At 44.7% G+C, this 11,843-nt stretch overlaps 1 protein-coding gene across 1 annotated transcript in view; it reads left to right on the forward strand.

Moving 5' to 3' along the window:
• The window catches only part of ITIH2 (inter-alpha-trypsin inhibitor heavy chain 2), a 38,511-nt gene extending 30,429 nt beyond the window's left edge, over positions 1 to 8,082 (forward strand). Inside the window, exons 17-21 of the mRNA XM_047866624.1 lie at positions 3,036 to 3,149; positions 3,488 to 3,686; positions 4,460 to 4,632; positions 5,991 to 6,102; positions 7,810 to 8,082. Of these exons, the coding sequence (XP_047722580.1) occupies positions 3,036 to 3,149; positions 3,488 to 3,686; positions 4,460 to 4,632; positions 5,991 to 6,102; positions 7,810 to 7,957 (746 nt within the window). The 3' untranslated portion in view covers positions 7,958 to 8,082. The remainder of the gene's footprint in view (positions 1 to 3,035; positions 3,150 to 3,487; positions 3,687 to 4,459; positions 4,633 to 5,990; positions 6,103 to 7,809) is intronic.
• Positions 8,083 to 11,843: the final 3,761 nt, after the last annotated feature.

Genomic DNA, 11,843 nt, shown 5'->3' on the forward strand with positions numbered 1-11,843 from the left:
GTGGCCCCTCCGCTCTCCCACCTGAGCACGTCCAACAACGGAGCTCAACGAAGGACCCCGCGTTGGACTTCCAGCCAGTGGTGGCAATTTTACAATGCTGTGCTCGCGGGCAGGGCATCCACGTGGGGACGGGGCTGGGTGGCTCTCAGAGCGAGGGACAAGGGCACTGACAGGGGCGTGAGCCTCTTCCACTGCTGCTTCGCAAAACAAAGCTTCTGTCGAAACGTGTAGAGTTAAAGCTAACTTAGTTTTCAATGTCCGTTCCAGTTAGAATGCAGGGCTACCTCTGAGTTCACGGGCTGCTGGATGAGGCAGGAAAGGGGACCGGGTCTGGGGTCAAACTCGGCCCACGGGACCGTGCGCCAGACTCCGAAACCTCTCTGGGTCTCAGTGAGCCCGCCTGTAAAATGGCGATGAGGAAAAAACTACGCGGTGGTTACTATGGACTCGGTCCCTGGTTCCCAGCAGGAGTTCGTAAACCCTAGGTCGTCAGGACTCTGTGAACTCAGTCGTGGGAGTCCTGGGACCAGCCTAAATACGACGCCTCGTGTCTGCCGTCTAGATTCTGGCAACTCAGGATGGCGGCTCTGATGCGCGGTCATCACCAGAAGGTCTGATTAGCGGGATTCGTGGGCTCTGGCAAAATCAATCATTATCTTCAACAAAAGCAATTCCCTTCAGAAGACATTTCAAAACACCGGATTTGTGTAAAGGAAGAGGCTATCGTGATAAAATGATTTTTGCTTAATTGAAGAAAGGGAGTCGAGAGCCTTTGTTCTGTGTTTTAATGATGCCCTCTAGTGCTCCGCTCAGCACCAAATCGATTAACCAAGTATTTATTGATCACGGAGCAGGAGCCTGGTGGGGGGGGTGCAAAGAAATACAAGATTGTATTCGTGTCCTGGATTGGTTTCTCTTCCATTTCATGTCCCAAGTCACACACTTGAGAACGAACAAGCATATCCCAGCGCGTGGGAGAACGGGCTTGCCCTTTGGTCCTCGCTCTGCCACTTACTGACTCTGTAATGTGACCTCGGGGCAGGTCACCTGTCCCCTGCAAGGCTACAGGGAAAATCAGTTGAGTTAATGTTTTGCAAAGGACTTTGCGAGCACGTCTAGAAAACAGCAACCCCTCGGTGGATGGAAGGCCGCCGTTCCAGTTTTATTCTGGAAAACACAACCACTGCAGTTCTTACGGCTCACTCCGTTACCAGATACTGTGGACGCTGCCACGCATCCCCGGACTCTCCCTCCCGTGCGGGTCCCATTTCCCATTGGAGTTCGTGAATTTACCGTCCCTCGCCCGGCCTGCTGCCACATTAGCTGCCAGCTGACTTTCCTTTGTCCGCTTCTCAATACTTAATTTATATACTGTGACGTGTTATATCCCTAAAATCAAATCTTTGCCACATTTACTCTCAAAAACTTCGAAAGGCTCCCCAACTTACAGGTCCATTCTTCCGTCTCTATGACCCCCATTTCTAGTCTTATCTTTTTCTACATTTTCGAGAACCCGTCCCTGTAGTCACTTGTACACAAATCATCAACTGTTATACCTCCCGGCTGGGCCTCATTCTGTGCACTCAGAACAAAATCTGTCTCCTGTGTCTTTTTTCCTTCCCCTCCTCTCCTATCTTCAAGGCTTGGTGCGAACTCCTTCGCAAGGCCCTTGGGGTTCGTCACCCTTTCGTCTTTACCCCCACACCACTGGGCTTGTGCCATTTTCGTGACTTTTGTTTTGTTCTCTCTTCCCTCAGTGGTTGTGTGTGTCTCTGTGAAAGAAAACCCGTTAAAGAAAAAAATTATTCGTGACATTTGTTAGAGTGCGCACGGTCAGGAAGACTTTATTCAAGGGCGGGGGGCTGTCGTGATGGGTGCGAGGACCCCCGCAATGGGGTCTAGTTAGGCGGGAAAGATTGGGCTCAGCTCCAAGTACGGCATGGGAAAGTGGGAGTTTGTAGACAAAAACAGGGTGGGGGCGGTGGGTGGAAAATCACCAAGAGGAAACATCAGGAGTAAAGGGGATTCCGACCAAACCAGCCAAATAGGAATCTTGTGGAAGGCGGCCAGGTGATCAGACATCACCTGGAGGGTGGTGGGGGATGAGAAGCCTGGTTAGATATCAAGGGTGATCACTATGGAGGACGGGGATTCTAGCTAAACTAATATAGTAAGATTCCTGCTAAAAAACGACAATGCAGAGACAGACATGTATGTGAGTCCAAAAGTTGAGGCGTCCTTGAAAGAGTCGGGGGAGCCTAAGTGGACTTTGGTCAATGAGAGAATCCTGGTGACTCTTTCATGAAGTTGTGCCTTTCTTGGAGGTACTGTAGACAAGACCATGATTTGTTTATAGCTACACCAAACAATGCCTAATTCAGTGCTTTGGTCATAGTTTGCTTTTTTTTTTTTTTTTCTTCCTCGCCAAATATTTGCTGAATGATTAAACAAACAAACAAACAAATAAGAAAGATCGGCCAGAATAAGTTGTCCAGTAACAACGGACTTCTTTCTTGAGAGTAGCATCATGCTTCATTGCTCGTAGAATTGATTAATATCAATCTGTATGCCGACAAATAATATTGTCTCCTTTATTTTTATGTACTGCATATGGTTACTTAAAACAACACTCACTGTGTGTATATACACATACATAGTATACATATGTATGGTGTATATGCATGTTACATATATATATATACGTATACATGTATATATAGTGTGTATGTGTGTGTTTCTCATGCTTTGTGTGTTTCTTGTTTCGTTTTTTTTTTTTTATCTCTGGCCTGATAGCTTCAGAACAAGTATACACCATATTTGTACAATCACTTAAAACTCTGAGAGGCTCCATGGGGAAGGGACAGTGGGTCTGGACCACTGGGCCCCCAGTGCCTAGAACAGAACCCAGCAAATAGTAGAAGCACCGTAAATATTTGTTCCTGTTAAATTAAAGATGTTCAGGAATAAAGTCCTGCTCAAAGTCATCTTCCTTTCTATGATTTTGTTTGATCTCATTTTCTCTGTTTATTTTCCAGTTGAAAACGACCCACACTTCATCATTTACCTACCGAAAAATGAAAAGAATGTTTGTTTCAATATTGACTCGGCACCAGGAAAAATCCTCAACCTTGTTTCTGATCCAGAATTAGGTAAAATAAAAACATACCACATCCGAACGAAACAATGAGATCATTACCATGCTTCACTGTCGCTACCTGGGATTTCTTTCTTTCTTAACTGAATCGAAGTCCCGTACTTGGTAAACCCTGATAATTAGTGAGAAATAAATTATAAATATATGCCTAAGTGAACTACAATCGCCAAAAACCTGAGTGTAAACTGGCAGATCTTACTGTAATATAATTGATTTAAACTGCCGTCACACATGGTAATAAGGCGAGCGTTGCATAGGAAGAAATGTCAAATCCTGAAGCGAAATGGCTCACGGAGGGGGAAAAAAACCAAACAAACATGTGTTTTTCCATAGGGATTTTGGTCAATGGGCAGCTCACTGGTGCCAAGAAGCCCAAGAATGAAAAACTCAGAACCTATTTCGGAAAACTGGGGTTTTACTTCCAAAGTGAAGACATGAAAATAGAAATCAGCACCGAGACCATCACCCTGAGCCGGGGCTCCCGTACGTCCATCCTGTCCTGGTCGGACACTGCTCGCGTCATTAATCAGAGGCAAGTGTTGTCACGTCCGGATTCAGCCCCGCCCTCCACACGACTACGTACATAAATCCAGAGATCCGTGATATAAACTAGAACTTAACATTGTCATTTTAAATATGAAGACGCGCGCTTCAGAAAGGCTTTTGTTACCTACTCCCCCATTCCTGGCAACAGGGTCCACATCTTTTGATCACTGCGTGTCTCAGTGCCAGCCTACGGCCAGGCATGTCGTAGTTACGCAGTAAATATGTGTCAGAAAAGTGAATGAATCCATCAAAACTCCACGGCCGGCTCCGTGTCAGACTGTGCCCAGAAACACAATGATTGTATCTTAGGAGTAATATTTTCCCATTATTATCTGTAATTGTTTTAATTTTAATTTTAGAGAGAGCATGAGCAGGAGGAGGGCAGAGAGAGAGAGAGAGAGAGAGAGAGAGAGAGAGAGAGAGAATCTTAAGCAGGCTCCACGCTCAGTGGGGAGTCCAACACAGGGCTTGATCTCACCCCACTGGGATCATGACCTGAGCCAAAATCAAGAGTTGGATGCTCAACCAACTGAGCCTCCCAGGCACCCCCCTGCTAATTGTTTTTATACAAACATATAAATTGACAGAATCCCAGAGCCGGGAGTGAAAACAACATTCTGTGGCAAAAACGTTGTGATGGACTTAGACCACTAGTGAGATTGTCCAGGGAGGGGTGGCCAGCTCGTGTCCGGGGTGGGAGGAATGACATCCTGAACAGATGTTCTAGAAATGTTGACTCCATTTTGGCTTTCACACCAGGGTGCTCGTCTCTGTGAAGAAAGAGCAAACTGTGACCGTCACCCTGAATAAAGACCTGTCCTTCTCTGTTTTACTCCATCGGGTTTGGAAGAAGCATCCGATCAACGTAGACTTTCTGGGGATCTACATTCCCCCCACAAACAAGTTTTCACCTAAAGCACATGGACTAATAGGTATGGTGTCCATCGACCATCAGGCAAAGTGGGGGGCCCCCTCTTGGTCTCGAGCAACTTTGGAGGTTGGAACTCGGACAGTGACAGGCGTGGACTCAAAAGACGGGTTGCAGCCATACTCTGTGCCCAGGGCTTGATTTGTAGAGGTGACTGAGCGAGGACGCAAAGGGGCCGATGCCATCGATGGAAACGTTTACCATTGCTCACGGTCTCCCCCTGGAAACGAGAGGCAGGGCTCGCCTCGCAGGGCCGCAGAGGAAGGCCAAGTTCTCATCAGGGAGCTAACGCGCAGGGCAAGGCCAGAGCCTCTATGGTGTTTCTGTGCAAAGATAAGACAGAGGAGGGGAGTTCTGGGCTGGCTAGCTTGAGTAATGTAGGTGGGCTTTGGGGTCCAGGGTGGTCTCCACTTACCTGGCACCTGGGCCTGGAATGATTCCATCTGGGCTGTGCAGGCCAGCTAGCGGAGGTCTAGCTCTGGGTGGTTAGCTTGCACGCGGCAGGCATGCTCCTGTCTGAGTCCTTTGCTGTCTTTCAGAATTGGGTAGGGAGGGGGGCAGTCTCTCCCAGCTGGTCAGGGTTTTAAGATGTCAAATCATAATATACAGAAAGTAACAAACACGATTAATACAACCCTACGTTGCAGGGCAGGGTGACTGGGTTGTGCTACAGCCAAGACCATTTGCTGGTGCGGGTAATCCCAGACCCGGGATTTCATCATCACTAACTGGGAAAGTTAGAGAAATGTTTTCAATTTTTAAATTATACATTGAAGATTTTTTTTTTTGTAACTGAAGAGAGGTGAATTTTTTTTTAATGTCTTTTTATTTTGAGAGAGCACGTGTGTGAGCTGGGGAGGGACAGAGAGAGAGGGAGAGAGAGAATCACAAGCAGGCCCCGTGTTATCAGCACAAAGCCTGATGCAGGGCTTGATCTTACAAACCATGAGATCATGACATGAGCTGAAATCAGTTGGCTTAACCGAACTGAGCCACCCAGGCACCCCAACCTTCTAAGGAACAGTTCGGTTGAAGCATGTGACTATGACATCACAAACCTCGTTTCTACGATCTGAGCGGTGCTCACAGGTGCTCACCCGCACCCCTAGCCACAGGGCGTTCCACTCCACTTCTTGTCCGGTGGGTCAGCCTCGTGTGTAAAGTGACCGTGGGGTGAGCAGCCTTCCCTCTTGGGAAGGACCCATCCCTCCCATCGCTCTGCCCTTTCCCTCTTGGTATGTCTTTCGGCCCCAGAAATTCTAGAGGGAGACCAAAGTGCAGTTTGGATCCAATGATGATGAGGCTGTTGTTTTTGTTTGCCCGTGGATTCCATGTAAATCAGTCTGGACTTTGTGTCACTAGGCCAGTTCATGCATGAGCCAAAGATCCGGATCTTCAATGAGCGACCAGGGAAGGACCCCGAGAAGCCAGAGGCGAGCATGGAAGTGAAGGGACACAGGTTGACTGTCACCAGGTAGGCCTTGGATGCATATAGCAGCGACCCAGAGCGCTCCTACCGGGGTTAGAACAGAAATGAGCGAAGCAAGAAAAGCTATTTCAAGCGTTACTTATGTCCGACTTAACAGTTCATCAGGGAGAAACACACATGACATCTGTATAAGGCCGCTGCAGGGACGCCAGCCTAACTGCAAATGGGGACCAGGTAGATAAGGAGGTGCCATAAAATGCCAAGAGAAATGAAGCCATTGGTCTCATCCTCTGCATTACAAGCCCTATGGTCACCAGTTGGCTTACTGAAAAAGCTGATCAAAGAAGGAAATCATACAAGTGCCTGTGAACCACAGTGCTAGAGAATATATATATTTTTTATTTTTCTTTTCTTTTTTTTTTTTTTTTTTTTTTGAGATACAGAGAGAACCTGAGTAGGGGAGAGGGACGGAGGGAGAGAGAAAATCTTAAGCAGACTCCATGCTCTGTGCAGAGCTCAATGCAGGGCTCAATCCCACGACCCTGGGATGATGACCTGAGCCAAAACCAAGAGTTGGATGCTCAACCAACTGAGCCTCCCAGGAGTCCCTGAATGTATAATTTTATATAAAACTGCAGCCTTCTTCTTGAGTATGAATCTACCAAATGCATTTTTGTGTAGCTTTTCTGACACAAACCATCTCTGCATGCTTTGTTCAAAGTGAGGATTCTATACTTGGAAAGCATCGTGAGTGTTTACATTCTTCTCAATCTTTTAAATTTCTCCCAGTCCTTTACAGCAGTCTCCCCTGTGCCTGATATCATTTTAAAGCAGGTTTTTTTGTGGATTTTTTTTGGCCTTTTTTATTATTTTTTTTACAAAGCAATCAACGTTGCTTTATAAGAAATGACTTTCTTTGCCCGCAAATGTCCTTGGCTTCCACATCAGTAAGTGATGACACTGCAGTAATAATTAAGCCATACATACCACCACAAAAATAGATTTTTGAAGTAAAATGATGCGCTCTTGGTGAGGTTCGGCTCACTGGAGACCAGTGAGTGACCTGTGGGCGTCGGTGAGCATGTTTGATAAGGAAATGGCGAGCACAGTAATAAGAGTAAAATAAGTTATCTAGGTTGGTAAACGCACACCTGCTATACTCTAATGACAAAGGTAACTGTCGGGCCTCCAGTTCATCTGTTGGAAGCACCTCAAAATACATAACTGAGACTGAGTTGACGGGGGCTTCAGGGTGGACGGGGTCGTGCGCTTTCATCCGTATTTTAAAGCTCACTAGTGACAATAGGCCACACAGCTTTTTAAATCATCGGCTTCTTTGTCCTGTAAGTGGGAGCGTGGATTTCTCAGAAACAGCTGGCATCACCCTTAGACAGAACACTCACCCTCACAGTGAAGACTCATTCAGCAGGGGATGTGTGAGGTGAGCCCACAGCGGCTCAGCATTTGGTTCCCGCTTTCCTTCCACTGGGACGTTAACTTGCACTCTTTCCCGTGCTGGAAAAGTCTACATATTGGTCAGTCTCCAAAGGGTTATCTGAATTATCTAAGGATGCAGTGTTTGTTCTCTGTCCTTCCAACACCAAGCTCGAGAGAATGTTCTGTACAGCTTGGGGAGTGGGGGCAGGTGGGCGTGAGCAGATACGGCACCAGGAGGGGCATGATGAACAGCAAAGAAGCTTTGCAGATATGCAAGCTGGCCAAGTGTAACCATACTCACCATTTTCCCCGCAGAGGCCTACAGAAGGACTATCGAACAGATCGAGTGTTCGGAACAGAGGTTTCCTGTTGGTTCGTGCATAACAGTGGGAAAGGTTTCATCGACGGACATTACAAGGATTACTTTGTGCCTCAGCTTTATAGCTTTCTCCAAAGGCCTTAAAGATGTGTGGCTTTGGGAATGATACGTATATATGGCCCTTCCCTGCCCCCTTCCAGTAACCAGATGTCATGGTGGTTTAGAAAACCTGTTAATACAGCCGAAGAAAATAAATACTTTGCAAAGAAGATTCAGGATTTTGTCGAGTTTTCAGATGTTAAGACGCGTTAATCAGGGTCATGCAAAGGAAAAGCTGCTTTGGCCACTCGCGCTGGCATCCAGACAGAGCCCTCAACTTGGCATTTGCTGTGATGATTTCATTATTCTCGAGGGTCTGGTCTTCAGCCCTGTAGGCTGAGTATATTTTGATGCTATCAGGTACGTGGGATGTTCAATTATGAGAAGGTTATTTGGCGAACGTCAAGCAAGAACAGGGTAAGTTGCTTGATCTTGATTGTTTTGTGGCGGCAAAAGCCGTCACCAGTTGCTGGGATAGGCTTGCCACGGTCCCTGCGATGGCCCAGTGTGGTTGGCCAACATTTCCTCCACAGTGTTGGCCTCAGAGATCCTTTTTAGTCCGTGCAGACTGTGTAAGTCAGGGTGCTCTAGAGAAACACAACTATGCATATATATATATGGGGAGGGTGATTTATACAATAATTTGTTCACATCATTATAAAGGATGGTAGTTTCAAACCTGCAGGATGGGCTGACTGATGGGGCAGGAGATCTGGGGGAAGCCGGTTTTTGTTTGAAGGCCATTAGGCAGGAAAAATCCATGTTGCCGATGAAATCCAAAGGCAGGCAGCTAGAGAATTCCCTCTTACGGGGCGGGGGGGGGGGGGGGGGAGGGTCATCCTTTTTGTCGTACTCAGGCCTTCAACTGGTTGGATGAGGCCCACTTAGGGAAGCCCACCTGTTTTACTCAGGCTATGACTTAAATGTAAATTTCATCCAAAACCAGCTTCATAGAAACACCCCAGATTGTGTCTGACTAACTCTTTGGGTACCCCATGGCCCGGCCAAGTTGACACCTATAATAAACCATCACAAGGCCTTAGTTCACTAACCTGTTTCTGTTCTCAAAGCTATCCTCCAGATAAGATATGATACAAATGGGTAGGTGTCTGCTTATTAAATTACGATCTCTCGTAACAGTCCTGCTTCCCTGATGGCATTCTAAGGTCACCTCGGAGATTTTGTTGTTCCCAAATTCTTTGCATATTTAAAATCGCTCAGGATGTTACCTCACACGGCTAACTTCACTTAGTGTTAATGTTACTATGAATTCTGAGACAATCATAGGTCCAAATTCTCTGGAAGTCACCCCTATGTGGCAACACGTTTCACACAGATTCAATGATCTTGAACACAGAGGCTTCCTGAGTATTCCTTATATACCTTTTGTTTGTATTTAAGCAACTCCTGAGAGTAATTTTAAATCTTATATGATTAGACTGCATTTTGAAATAAATTAACTAGCAAGCTATGTCCTCACAAAAGGCTGATGACATTTATAAGGCAGAATCAATACACAACAAATCGGACTTCATTATGTCTGCATTAATATAGTGGCTTTGGGTGATTTGGTGTAAATCTGGTTTGTTGTAAGTCTGTACTTTCCTTTGTTTATAACTTCCCTTTAAAAATCAATTTCTAGAATTAGGATATATTTTCAAAGGTCAAAGTGGTAAAATTGCACTTAAAAACTATTTAAAGGTCCATTAAAATTTTTTTTTTAATGTTTCATTTTTGAGAGACAGAGACAGACAACAAGCAGGGGATAGGCAGAGAGAGAGAGAGAGGGAGACACAGAATCTGGAGCAGGCTTCAGGTTCCCAGCTGTCAGCACAGAGCCCGATGCGGGGCTCGAACCCACGAACCGCAAGGTCATGACCTGAGCTGAAGTCGGACGTTTAACTGACAGAGCCACCCAGGCACCCCTACAGGTCCATTTTTATGAAGCTTTCTCTCCATAATTTGGTAAAAGTTATTTTTACTTTAGAAAGTACACAAAACTGCCTCTTTTTACACACTCAACCTGTATTTACAAAATCAAGTTTTTGTCTTTTGGTCTAATTGTAAAATAGTAAGGAAATGTGATATTTCTAGAATCCATAGGTAACCTCAGTGCCGAAGAGGTAAATGGCACTGCCTTTTAGTTTTATCTGTGGTACCTATGGTACATTAAAAGTCTACTCCAGGTTTTCCGTTTTCTACTTCAAAAATACTGATCTTAAAATGCTAATATGTAACACAAACTTCAAAAGTAGGTTCTTACACTTAACTCTGCTACTTGGCAAGAATTTAGACTTTAAAACTACTATCTTTAGATCTATGTTTAGTTTGATTCCTAGTATTTTACATGTGCTCTGTAGTTCTAAAAATAACAATGAAGATCTTAGGCTGTATATTTATATGCAGGATGTTGAACAACACAGTTCTGTAAAACTAGATTTAAAGTCAAATCCATGTTATTCAATTATCAAAACTTTTATTAATAGCTGGCGTTTTGAATAAGGCAACTAAAATTGTATTAATGCTGTCCACGCGCCCCCATTGAGACCAGAAATATGCCTTCTCTATATAATTAATTTTGAGTTACAAATGGATACTCCATTTTGAATTTCAAACGAAGGAACCAAATTACTAGGGATCAGTGGAAAGGAAGAGATTCTTCCACTGTTTACCTCTTGATTAGTTTCTGAAAGTATTGTGCTCTCAGCAATAAAGGAAAACAACCTGACAGTTACCTGTATTACGCTTGCTTATTCTTTGGAGCATTCTGCAACCCACTAGGGATTGATCAGAACGTAATTCTGTAGAGAGGAGTAGGTCGTCACCGTAAATCTCAGCTGGGGTGTCGCAGGGCCCCTATCTTCCAATCATCTTCAGGACTCCTGTAGCCTATCTTCAAAGCTTTTCATAAATACCAATCCGAATGGTTTCCCTTAAACCAAGCAAATATATACCTTACTGTCAGGGAAATGGGAGCCCATGCTGGAAGAAAAAAGAAAAGACTTACCTATTCCAAAGAAATAATAATAATTAAAAAAAGGAAATTAAAGATTGTCTCGATGTGTAGTAAAAATGAAGCACGAATCAGGAGTTATTTTAGTACCTACTGGTGTGAGACCTTATGCAAACCATTCAACATGCTTTAAAGGATCGCTTAATACCATAAAAGGTGGCATTTTTCTCTTCAGCCTTATCCCAATTGAAAGAGAGAAAAGTCGCTTCAAAGACCCAGTGAGATCAGAGTAAAAGTTATCTGGCTGCCCGAATACATAAAAATGCTTAAATAATGCTTAGGCGTGCTGAATACATAAAAATGCCGTAAGAATTTAGTGTTACTGTTCTTAACACTTCTTCACACCGGCCAAGTCTACGCTGGTGACTTTCTCTGGAATATCTATGTAAAAGAAAGAAAAATCAAGGATGCTTCCTTTTAATTGTATTAGCGGCTTAATATTTCTGAGAGCATTTCAGTCAAGCCAATAACCAACTTATCAATCAAGGCCGATTCATATTCTAATCCTGTGGTTCTCCTTTGGCAAAGTAGGCACCGAGGTGTATCCTGATTATCAGTTCATGGTCTCTTACCAAGGCCCAGCAAAGTTAAGGTGGATTGTTAAGTAGCTGTCCCAGATGGTCAAGTGTCTCTTTTTTGGCCAATCATTTCGTTTGAGTATCAGTTCTCTGACCACTGTCAATTCCTAGACAACACACATCTTGGGTCTATACTTGCTTCTCACATTTAAATCTACAGCACATACTGCGACGGCTTACCTACCGGAGAACTCAGTAAATGTTTGTTCAATGAATTTACTCAAGTATGACAGGAAAAACAGACAGGCAGAAGTAGGCAAGGAAAGGCAGAAAGGAAGGCAGTAGGAGTCAGTGGCATTCCCAATGAAAACTCAGGGAATTTGACTTCCCAAGACACGAT

The sequence above is a fragment of the Prionailurus viverrinus genome, chromosome B4 (assembly GCF_022837055.1).
Source record: "Prionailurus viverrinus isolate Anna chromosome B4, UM_Priviv_1.0, whole genome shotgun sequence".
NCBI lineage: Eukaryota > Metazoa > Chordata > Mammalia > Carnivora > Felidae > Prionailurus > Prionailurus viverrinus.